A 13,101-nucleotide genomic window follows, 5' to 3' on the forward strand; every position below is an offset into this window, starting at 1 on the left:
AAGAACTGCGAGCGAAGAAAAACGATTCTTTCTCTCTTCGCCTCTCCTCCTTCGCCCGCCTCCTTGTGGCGATGAGGAGGAGGAGGACGACGCCGAGGAGGAAGAGGTTGATGGCGGCGAAGAGGCAGCAGCAGGAGGAAAAGACGACGACCCCCCGGAGGATGAAGATGGTGGTATTGGCGGCGGCAGCGAGGAGGCACCAACTGTTCTACGGCCGGATTTAATTCGATTTGCAAATTTACCAAGCCCCTTTAATTGATTATAGGAAGGGGCTGTTCTGTTCTTTTCATCCTTGTTTTTCCCTGTGGCCCGGAGAAAAGACTGCTTCCACACCCTGTTTCCCATCTCTGTTCCCCCTTACTCACTGCTATCCAACAGAAATCGATCTCGAGGAGCAGAAAAAGAGGAACTTTGTCTATTTCTTCAGTCCATTTCCATCCTGCTTTTCGGTTGCTTTTGGATCACAAAAAACGGCTGAGGGCATTGGGGATCCCCATCTTTAATTTGGGCTCTGTTTGCCTAAAAAGAATTAAAAATGGCCGAGAATGTGGTGGAGTCGGGCCCGCCTTCAGCCAAGAGGCCTAAACTCTCTTCACCGGCGCTCTCTGTCTCTGCAAGCGATGGCACAGGTCAGTCTTGGGCATAGATCCCTTAATTTTACCTTACCACAAATGGACTCTCTTTTTTTTGGGCAGTCTTTTTGCCAGTCTGTTACATTTCTTTCCTCTGTCTGTCTACACGTTTTTAGTCTATATTTTGCAATATTACTTTGGATATTTAATTTGACATTAATCTTTATTTCTTTGAAGAGGCTGTAAATGAAGTTGATGCTTACCTCTGAGCGTTTGCAGCGCTTGAAATCTTGTAAAAAGTGATCTTCGTTGCATAGTGATTATCTGTGTCTTGTTATAGAGTATTTTCTTTAAATCTTAAACATTTAATTTGAAGAGTCCTTATTTTTCATCTTACCGGTGGTCTGATGGCTTAGGTTTTCATTTCCTTTATTTCCATCAATTATTTAATACTAATATTGTTTCATAAAGAGGTGATTACAGTTGTTGATAGAATTCATTTTGGTGCTTTTGTTAAGGCAGCTTCATTCGATCAATACTGAAAAACAGTGTAGACTTGGTCATCTGCTTTTGTTCAGAGACTAAAATGTCTGAATTTTCCCTGAAGTCATGCCTTATTTGTAAAGAGTACAGTAACACTTGTTTACTTATTTATTTATTAAACAATCAGCTAGATAGCAATACTAGAACTCCTTTGAAATTAGGGATGCATGTTACAGGTGTTCATTTGGTAACAACTGTTTTATAGGTTCTTAGAAGTTTAGGCAACTATACCCATGTGAAGAATAAATTGGCTGCAAAAGAAACATTTTGTTGTTTTCCTGAGATTCTGAGTGGTATAGGATTAGTTATTTTAATTCATCTTATCAGAAGAAATTAATTGGAGTCCTTCAGCCAAAAATGTAGACATTCTGATTATTAATGGTAGCCAGACTCATGCATTGAATTTGTTTTGCACTGCATATATAAATGCAAGGGAAAATGGCTGATTGTATTTGATAGATAGGCTGTGTGTGTGTGTGTGTGTGTGTGTTTTGTCTGAATACTGGTTGGATACATTAGGTAATTTGGAAAGCTTCTTGTGTTTAGTATTTACTTCCGAACAATGTTTCTATTTGAATCTGCAGTCTATCTTGATATCTCCTGCAACTTTAAGGATATGTAGATTATTTGCTACCGAGCACTAGTTTCACTATTTGCAGGCCTAATATGCTTACCTGAAAATCAACAAGTTCCATTTTGCTAGTAGGAAAGCAGGATTGGAATCTGCCTTCAGAATTCTTTGGGGTATATAAGACAAATGCTATAAAATAATACATACTTTTTCAGATTTGTTATAGAATAATCCTTAGTAACATTGTACCCCTTTCCTATGCAGACAATTGAAAATAGGCATCCTGATTTAAAGTTGCAAGCCTGTGCACACACTTCTGAGACTATAGTCCATTGAATGAATTCATAGTCATATAAGTATATTGTGAATGAATACAACCCAATGTATATATATACTCAGATATAAATCTTATTGGATTCAATGGAACTTTTTCAATGAATGCTTCTTTTGCCAATGAGAATGATACAATTTTATTCTCAAAAAGCCATAGTTTTTGCCTTTATACACTATTACATCTTTCCAATTTGTTTTAGAAATATAGATCAGATTAAGTTTGTTGTATTGACTGTTTTAATTTGTTACCATAATTTCCAAATAGTTGCTAAAGTTTTCATTAATCATTACAAATGCAAATTTTATTTTTGTTCGTTGAATCCTCTTTGAAATAATATTTGAAGATTTTCAAATGCAGTAAGCTTAAATATTAAGTTCTTTCAATATATTGCAAGCAGTGAATTGCTAGTTCAGCTTTGTTTTAATATTTGGTTTTCTAAAGCTGTGAAGATATCTGTGATTTAGTGTGTTCTGATAAAGCTATACAGAAAAATGTTACATATGTAAGAATAGTAAACCTCATAGTTGCAACAAATTTCTAACATCTTTCCCATAATGCTGCGTCACAGTGCTGCATCTTTTTTTTAGCTATTACATGCTCTAGATTCATCTTTCTGTTCTTTCTTTCTTTCTTTTTTGCTTACTCTAATTCTCTAGAACATGCACAGGTGTAAATGCTAAATTTATTTGGGAGCTATGGGAAAAGAGCCAGGAATCCATATCTGTTGGCAAATTGTAAATGCATCTACATTATGTAATTACAATAAAAATTATTGTTCAGTCACTAAGTCGTGCCTAACTCTTCGGGACTCCATGGACCACAGCATGCCAAGGCCCCTGTCCTCCACTGTCTCCTGGAGTTTGCCCAAATTCATGTTCATTGCATGATGACACCATCTAACCATCTCATCCTCTGCCATACCCTTTTCCTTTTGCCTTCATAACCAGAAAAATAAGAAAGATTAATAGACATAATTCTTTCTTTATCCTCAAAAATAGTTTTATTCCTTAGAATTTCTACATAAGATTATCTACTAATACAGTTCTCCCTGAAACATTTTGCCATAGTTATCAAGAATACCTTGTCTACTGAGCATTTTTCATGTAGGATTTTCATGTTTATTGTTGGAATATAATCAAGGCCATTCCAACTGAACTAGAGGACAGGCAAAAAAAAATCTGGTTAACAACATAGTAAGCATGAAGTGAATCAAATAACACAACTACAGTTATTTACTGAGGTAGTGTTTTTTGCTTATAATCCTGCTCACAATATTTTGAATCATTTTTTTCATATAGATTTTTGACAAAATTCATCTTAGAACACGTTTCATTTTATTGCATTTCTGCAATTAAGATATGCCAGTCCTATTATGCCTGCTAGTAAACTGTAGTTGCTCTTCAGTTTAATGATACTACATGTAGAAGCTCTGTTTTTCCTCCCCAGAAATGAGTTGTTTCTGTCATCTTACCTATTTTGTGACTATAGAAACATCTGTAAATATGTGTAGTGTATGCTAAATAACATGGCAGATACCAAATTATTTGGACTCTAGGTCTAGGAATTCTGGAAGGAGTATTTGACTGTTTCTTTCATCCTTCAAGCATATGTTTTAAAGTCATCACAGTTTTAAATGGTTTTGTGCTTTTATTGGAATCTTGAGATTCCTTTATTTTTGACAGAAAATTTATTCCAAATGTCTGAAGAATTGTAACAGTATTTGATACTTTTATATAGAGTCTAACTGAAATAGATAATATTACATTAATAGTGTGGCATTTTCTATAGGCATTTATAAAAAAAATGATGTGAGTGGAACTTACCATCTTTGGGTATATGTAAGGAAAAAGGTAATTGAGGTGAGAAACTCTTATAATGTTCCTTGTTTCTGGTTTTGTCATTTCATGACAGAAATGATTATCACTTTCCTAGGATTCAGGAATACTAAGGAAGTGGTAGCAGGTGTTTTTGCTTTTATATAGTATAGGATCCTGTGGATTTCATATCCCAGAGGGAGTTCTGGCAAAGAAGCATGCCATTTCAGTTTCCATCTGTGTTATATGTGGTTGCCCTTGGCTCTTTAAGGAGCCCTAAGATAAACTTCTGAGGGTGTGTAGAATGTATAGCCTTTTCTTTCCTTCATGCAGAATCTCCGAAATTTGCTATTAAGATTAGAGAAGAGGTTTGTTCAAATTCTCACTTAAAGTTGTTATTGCTTTTGGCAATTATGTCATCTGCTATAATTGTATTTTAGGCAAGTTTCAATAAATGCTACTAAACATACAATAGGTTCTTGCTTTTCTGCAATCTGCATCATAAAATGCTTTCTCCATGAACCAATGCCAACAGCTTTTGATATCTTCTGATTTTTAAAATAGAAATTGCTTACTTACCAAAAAATATATTTTTAAAAAAGATCTTTAAAGGAAGTTTGTCTTGTATGTCAGAATTTAATTTCCAATGAACATGCAAATGAAGTTTCAAAAGTTATTTTTGGAAATATACTTACTAATTTAATAGTTGTAGATAAATTACATGGCCTTAAAATTGGAAAAGAGAAAGTTCTGAAAAGTATTCAGTTCCATATGTATAAATGATATCTCTGAATACCCACCAATGTGATGTGGTTGTTAAATAATATGCAATAATAGTGGTTCCAAAGGTGTGCTCTGTACAACTCTTAATTGAATAATCCCAGGAATGGAGAAGGAGATGGTCATGTTGATTCACTTTTCTGTAATACGGCTGCTTATATTCCCCCAAATGTGCTCTGTGTCAATGAGCCTGTGTGAGGAGGTAGCAATAAAATTGATTCCCTGCTGCTTTTCTCTAGAAGACATTGAATTTTTGTAGCTTTCAACAATACAGAGTACATGTTGGTATACTTCTGGAACCATCCTTAAATTAGTAGGATTATGAAGACTTTTACTTGCAAGTAAATATTATGATTTTACTACCAAATGATAACAACTTAAGTTGAATTTAAGAACTTAACTGTCAATTCAGTTCCTGCTTAAGGGGTAAATCATAAAATTAAAGTGAAAACTACATTAATAACTTATTAGTATTTATGCTCCTTATCATTAATATTTGAATCATATTCTGAGTACCATAGGAATATCTCCTTCAAATAAGTTGAAAATTGTTCATTTATATTTCTTCAGTGTACAAAGTCCAATCATGTGTCATGCACTTTTTCCCCACATATAAATAGTGTGGTAAAGGACATCACTTTTCTGTAGGTATAGTTCTTGATTGCCAGGTTGTCTTATCAGCTGCCCTAGAAATACTTTAGTTTTTGAAAAGTGGCATACATATTCTGATTTAAAATTAGCAACAAACATTGAATATCTTGAATATTTTGCTAAAACCCACTGTTTTGGTCTGATCTGCCTTATCACTATAAGAAGCTACTACATTTGTTTGTAAATGTTACATTTTCAGAACTACTGTTGAGGCATATTAACACACTTCAAAGCTCTTTGAAGTAGTATGGTAAACTATTAAAACTTGTTTGGTAGGAGAATTTGTGCCTCTTGGAGCAATATTTGATTAATAATTTTAAAAATAAAGTCACCCCAGAATTTGCCATATTTCCTAAATTAATTTTAAGAAAAACTGATTGTAGGCATGGTAGTCTTCCTTTAGCAGCTCTTATAGCTGTCTTAGGGGGGGATTCTGGAATTTTGGAAAGCTGTTAAAGCAGTTCAAGATTTCAAGAAGCTTCTAAAAGGCAAATAGAATAAAAGCCAAAGGACTTGGCTGAGTTTTATATTTCTTTTAAGATCTTTACCTATTGAATATCATGGAATAAAGACTGTAGAATTAGAAATGTTCATCCTTCACATATTGTGTCTGGTGTCAAGGTTCCGACTAATGAAACACTTCAAAGAACTTTCAGGCATGTTTATCTTGTATGTCAGAATTTAATTTCCAATATTCCAAGTATTCTATCAATACTTGCTTTGACATCTGGGCTATCGCATTGAATAAATTTGGCAATAGACCCAAAATGAGATTGCAGTTGACTTTTTTCTATCATTCAGGAACATGGAATAAGTTGATCTCACGTTTCTATGTCTTCTAATTACATAATCTTTAAACTTGTAAATTTTGTAAGCCAGTTTCAGCAAAATAGAACAATTTGTCTATTGAGTTTTCATCTGGTAAACTTTCCTACTATATGTGATGGATCATTTTTAACTGACAAGTTATAGAATTAAAAATTAGATAAGTAAAGAATGGAATTGCTGAATTTTCTAGCAAAGTGTTGCTGAAACAATGGTGCTCTTAGTTTTTGAGCACTGGGGTTAGTAGAACTGTAAGAAGTCGCATTTAATATTTGAGAGATACTTAAAAGCTTATAATCAATGGAACCAATGTGAGTTAATTGATAGTGAACTGGGTATATTAAAACATGTCATTAAACCAAATTTGAGAGGATTGTTGAGGTGACTTTTTGTTTAAAAAAATTGGTCTAAAGCAAATTAGATAAATAGCTATTCTATCAATACTGAAAAAAAGATTCAGCTGAAATGTTTGCGAAGTGCTCTAAATCATTTTTTTCCCTTTCTCTTTAGATTTTGGATCTCTCTTTGATTTGGAACATGACTTACCAGATGAACTTATCAGCTCTACAGAACTGGGACTCACTAATGGTGGTGACATTAATCAACTGCAGACTAGCCTTGGTATGGCACAAGATGCTGCTTCTAAACACAAACAGTTGTCAGAACTGCTACGAGCTGGCAGCTCACCAAACCTTAATATGGGAGTTGCTGGGCCAGCACAGAATATGGCCAGTCAACCACAACAGAACAATCCTGGAATGGGAATCTTAAACAGTATGGTCAAAAGTCCCATGGCACAGGCTGCAATGACATCTCCAAATTTGGGGATGGGTACAGGTGGGCCAAATCAAGGTCCATCAACTCAGTCCACTGCAGGAATGATGCCAACAGTGAATAGTCCAGTAAATCAGCCTGGAATGGGAATGAATGCAGGAATAAATGCTGGCATGAATCCTGGTATGTTGTCTGCAGGAAATGGGCAAGGAATGATGCAAGGACAAGTTATGAACGGTTCAATTGGAGCTGGAAGAGGACGTTCCAATATGTCATATCCAAACCCAGGAATGGGAAATGCTGGTACTCTAATTGCAGAGACATTACAGCAAGGTTCTCCTCAAATGGGAGGGCAGGCGAACTTGAGAGGTCCACAGCCTGGAGCAATGAACAAGGTATGTCAAATATTTTATTTTGAACACTGACAATGAAAAATACAGTTTCAACATGCCATCCTTTAGGGATGTTTTTGGATGTTTTGCCAGATGCCTTCAGCATATTTGCAGATGGAACATATAACACATAACCTTATCAATGCATATTATGGATAAATTTTACATGGGTGTGAACTGTATAATAAACCCTATATTGGAATCTAGGCATAGTATATTATTCAAAACAATTGCTTGAATTTATAAATATGGAAGGTTTTCCATATGATTGTGCATGAGGTAATTAGTTAATAATTTGGCTAATTGCAAGTGTTAAAAACTGCTTCAAAGGCTAATAACTATCGTTCTAAAGTGTAGCATTAATAATAGAATATGTGAGAGAAGATTATATTGGTTTTGTGTCTTGAATCTTGTGTTTTGCAAAACATTTTAGATGCAAAATAACGTGGATTTGAAATGCTACTTTTCAAGACCCATATGATTGCATTGAATGCAAAATACTTATTTTGCAGATTAAAACAAAGTTTTCAATCATTTTGGAAGTGTTTTGAATCAAAACAGCAATTTTGAACTTGAAATAACATTTTGAATTCAAATTAGTTCAAATTCAAAAAATTTCCATGCCACTACTTTAAGGGGTGTGTTATTTTGTATGTTCCTTTGTTGAGAAGTGATCAGAAAAATAATTGAAAATTTTTACTATTATGGTATCTAATTGGCACCTACAGCAGAATATATTTCTAAATGTGAATAATGGCTTTCATACACTGCTTATACAATTCTTGTGGGAACATTCATGAACTATTTTTAGAAACTAGAAATAGCTGGGGTTAAATTTGAACTTATAGTTTAATTGAATAAACTGTTAATATAAAATAAACAATAACATGATTGAGTACAAACTTGTTAAATCAAAAAATATTTTAATCCAGTCTGATGGATAAACCAGAGCAGATTGGTTATTACAATGTTAATATATAAACCAGTTTCCAAATCACAATGGCTGAGTTTACACATCACACTAAACTTTGAAACAAAGCATATTATATTGTCCTCAGTCTGTCTCTGATAAAACGTAGGACTAGGTTGTGCTAATGCATAGTGATATGTTTCATTTTGATTTTTTAGGCAACTCTAATATATATTCAATGAACCATGGTTAAAATTAACTGTGGTTTAGTAATTTATCATGCTCATTTTTTCATTGGTGAAATCAGAGGAAAAGCAGACAAATATTGAATAAAACCTATACTGATAATCCTAGCTTATCACTCTAATTGGGATTGGCAACACCATGTAATCACCCATGATCGTTAACAAAGATATCACATGACCAAAATATGACTTCTTGGGATTCCTCATTGACTTTGCTTTTCAGAAGCCCTCTGGGATGGTTGCAGATGGTGGTCATGTGACCATTGTTAAAGCACAATGGTTATCAAACACCTGAATTGCAATCATGTGACTGCAGGAATGATCTTAAATGTGTATGTCACTTTTTTCAGAACTGTCAAAACTTTGAAGGTTTGCTTAACAAATCTATTTTGCTCATTGTGTATACTTTTGGGAGAAATTTAATGACTAGTTTTATTAAGAAACATGTTTAGGAAATTGGTATTCTAAATTAATAAATTGCCAACTTTTCCAATCATTTTTCTGAAGTAAGATTTGAAATTATATCTAAGCCAAATCTTTGCCATACTTGTCCAAGTATGATTGTATGGGAGATGGTTGATAATGCTGAGTTGGAGCACTAGGAAGTCAATGTAGTTTCTTGCACAAAGCAGCAGGTGAGGGGCATAGTCTAACTAGAGCTGTTTTACTTAGGGAGATCAACATGGATCAGCGACTCTACTAATTTCTGAAAATTTGCACAATAAACACTTAAGGTGGCATTGTAGCACTGTTCCCTCAATTTCTTGTTAGATTCTTTTGCCTTTTTTATTACCTATTAACAAAATGACGGTCTTATGTAACTGTATTGAAATCAGTTATAAGTATATAACTTATTTAAGTAGGGAGATAATTCCAAATTCTCATTATTCTGTATATCTGCTATTGAAAACTACTCTAGCAGGTAGAACATACTATGGAAACAGTGCAGTAACAATCTGGAATATGAACAATGGGAGCAGAATAACTTGGTTTTTTATGGAATTCAGCTGTTTCTGGATACAGTTTAGCAGAACAACAAAATACTAGTTTAAATTCTTAATATATTTTGTATATTTAAAATGTTTCAGACTGCTTTTTAGGGTAGAACCTAAATCATCTCAAAAAATAGTATTAAAAGCCTGTTAAACAAAGCAGACAGCATATCCCAGAACATATTAAAACTTTAAAAAGTTTCAAATGCCATTGCTAATACATAACCTGGTTCATAGAGTGCTCTACACCAAAATTGGTTTCTGGGTTAATGTCTTGTATAAACCCAATTATTGTAGTTGGCTTAGTAAATAATGCTTAAAAGCTATGGTGTAGCACTTACAAAGCTAGTAGGTGACTTGTGAATCAATGGCTTGATTTCCATTAATACATGGATAATATTAAACTCAGTAAATATTCAATATGAAATTATGCATTAGGATATCTTATTCTGTATGATCATGGTATTTGTCTGCCCAGGGGGAAAGGATTACAGTAGGTAGGGTTTAACCTGGGTATGGATGAACATTAATTTTAATTTTTTTCTCTATTCAAAGACAGTACTAATCCAACCTGACTTATTAAGCACCAGAAAGACCCTGGGATCATTTTTATTTTGAGTAGGTGTTTAATTTAACATTTTTTATTTTAGTTAGCTTAAATTTGGGTATGTGTTTAATGTACTTCTATTATCATATTGTTTTAATTGCTCTGGCCACAGATGTCTTCCCAAATCCTAGCTCTTTCACAGAAAACAACTCAAGACTTTTTAAATGAGAGTGCATATTAATGTACAAATTTTGTTGGTTCTACTTCTACTATCAGAGCTTTTAAAGAACCTGGCTCTAATTTGGAAACATACTCTCGAATTCAACCATTATATTGTGAGATTGCATTACTAATTATACAGTTTACTGTTTTAGAGAAATAATATTTGCCTTATGATTCCAGTTTATTTGAACCAAGAAAACAAATCATCTTGAAGATTTGTTTTAATTTTTTCAGATGTTGCTTTTATGTTTCTAAATATCATGATTGCAGATGCAGTATGTTAGTTATCTTTATACCAAAGAAGATTGCTACAGAATGCTACAAAATTGAATTCAAACCTGCAATTTCAGAATTATTATCTAAATACTATACTTGTTAAGCATAACTTGGATCACATTGTCTAGTAAAATTAATTTGCCTTTGTAAATCTAGAACAGGGGTATCAAACTGCCGGTCCGCAGGCCAGACGTGTCACGCGGAAGCCGCGCCCACCCCATTGCCGGCAATGGCAAAACTGTCTCGATACGTTGCGTGACATCACGAGTTTGACATGTCTGATCTAGAAGATTGCAGGGGGAAAACCTTAATTATCACTGCTTTCAAATAAATTGTGATATGAGAGAAATTTGTCACAGGTTATTCAGAATATTTATTTAATAAAGTTATTTCTCAAACATGGCAGCAAAAATTGTATTATTTACTCAGATTTGTCAGTTGCTGAATTATAATGCTTAAGATGAGGATTTTTGCTAACATTGATGGCAGTATCTTAAATTGTATTATCAAAGGTACTTTTGAAAAAACCAATGTTCTGTCAGTTACATAAATCTCATTATCTAATTAATCTATGCATAAGAATCTCTGATTCATCAGAATCTAGCATCTTTATAGGCTTTATTTCATAAGAATAATATAATGGACACCATTTTCTCATAGTTGCTGGAAATGGATGATAGTGTTCTGATGTTCTCAGAATTTAATAAAAGCAAATTAACTCATAAAAAGACAGTAAAATATTACTCCTATAAATAAAGCTACTAAAAATGACTCTTGCAATTAAAAAACAAATGAGTTACCTGGAAAATGCAACCAGTTTCAAACACTTTTAACTGCATTTGATGGTATTGGTTTATAATTGATAATCCTCTTAAATAGTATGTGTCCATTCCTGTTTTTAAAATTGCTGCAAGCAACAATATTTTAGATGGGTTTACATTTCAAGCTACGTTAGTCTCTTTAAAGATGTTTTTTAATGTATGGTTTGCAAATCATGGTTTAATGTGAAAGCTAATTGACAAGTTGCATCCAAATTGCAGTCAGAAAATTTCTGTTAATGTTAAAATAAGTAAATAAAACATTGAATTGCCAATATTCTTAGAAAGCTAAATTATGTGCTGTTTTGGAAGCTTGGGTGTTCTCAGAAAGCAACATGGGAGATATGATGTATTGCAGAGGAGACAGTAGAGTCAATACCTGCCAAAATAAAAAAGGCCCCATAGCTATTCTTACATAAAGTTTCTGCTTTCTTTTCAGAGAATGAAAAGAAGGCATTGTGTAAAAATCTTTCCCCAGACCATAAGTCTGAATCTAGGAAGATTCTTGAAGAAAGAAAGAAATTTTATTTTTTGTTTGAGATAAGAATATTAAGGATATTGTAGAATTTGTTTATGATGGAACCCTAAATGATACTGAAGCCCATGGATGGCTGCTATACCTAGATCAGTTTGGGGAAAAAAGTTACTCTAATGTCCAATAAATGTAAATAATGACATTTGCCATGATTTACATTATTTTGCTTAATATTACGATGCTGTTCATGTCATAATTTATATTTTTATCATTCGTATAAAATATGTATTTAACTACTTTGTAATATAAGTTATTTGTGGGAGAGACTTAAGTTAACAAAGTGTCATCGTACTTGGGATGAATTTGACACAATTGTGTGTCTAATCATACTTAGGCAAATAAAGTATTCAATTCAGTTCAATTGCACTTTGGAATTCCAAGGCTATTGGCTAGCCTGGGCCATAAAATCTCAAAAAAGGCATATCAAACCTCTTCCATAATTCCAAGAAAACTCTATGAGTATATAGTTGCCAGAAATTAACTTACACTAGACACTTTAAAAGACTTGACAAGTGGTGGCATCTTGCCATTTGATTGATTTGGAAAATTAAGCATTGTGTTTATTCCAGAGTTATAGGTCAAAAAAATTCCTGCAAGAAGATAAAGGCAAGCCTCTGTAAGGCTGCTGAAAAATTGTATAGGAATGGTCCAAGAGTGTCTTTTATTTTACTGTGATGCCATCTCTGTGTTTATGGTGGCTAGGCTATGTTTTGGAAATGGATGCAAATTACATTTGATTGAATTGGATAGGCATTTTGCAAAAAAGTTAACATTTGACATTAGATGTAAATTTGCAGTTAGAAGTAAAGGGAACAAGAATGGTTACAAAATTTCATCTTGTAAGTAATAAGAGTCTATTAAATATCATTGGAAAACTATATTATATTAATGAATCAGGAAACAAATCTTCCATGGGTCAAAAAAGCACTATCCCTTGAAGGCCTCTTTTAACTGAGAATGAATTAATTAATGAGATAATTAGTGTTATACTATCATCTTTTGTTGTCATTATACTGTTAAAATGTAAAGTTGTTAGCATGTTTCTGGCTAAATGATGGTAGTCTTGCTTGGCAGATTCCCCCAGTGCACTTAATGCACCAGATAATAATAATAATAATAATAATAATAATAATAATAATAATAATAATAATAATAATAATAATAAAGTTGGAAGGGACCTTGAAGGTCATCTAGTCCAACCCCCTGCTCAGGCAGGAAACCCTATACCATTTCGGACAAATGGCTGTCCAGTCTCTTCTTAAAAACTTCCAGTGTTGGAGCATTCACCGCTTCTGGAGGC

At 33.5% G+C, this 13,101-nt stretch overlaps 1 protein-coding gene across 1 annotated transcript in view; it reads left to right on the plus strand.

The window, feature by feature from the left end:
• Positions 1-234: 234 nt before the first annotated feature.
• Positions 235-13,101, plus strand: part of EP300 (E1A binding protein p300) — an 83,037-nt gene continuing 70,170 nt past the window's right edge. Inside the window, exons 1-2 of the mRNA XM_015813597.1 lie at positions 235-629; positions 6,601-7,259. Of these exons, the coding sequence (XP_015669083.1) occupies positions 536-629; positions 6,601-7,259 (753 nt within the window). The 5' untranslated portion in view covers positions 235-535. The remainder of the gene's footprint in view (positions 630-6,600; positions 7,260-13,101) is intronic.

Source organism: Protobothrops mucrosquamatus, unplaced genomic scaffold (genome assembly GCF_001527695.2).
Source record: "Protobothrops mucrosquamatus isolate PMUCROS unplaced genomic scaffold, P.Mucros_1.0 scaffold173, whole genome shotgun sequence".
Lineage (NCBI taxonomy): Eukaryota > Metazoa > Chordata > Lepidosauria > Squamata > Viperidae > Protobothrops > Protobothrops mucrosquamatus.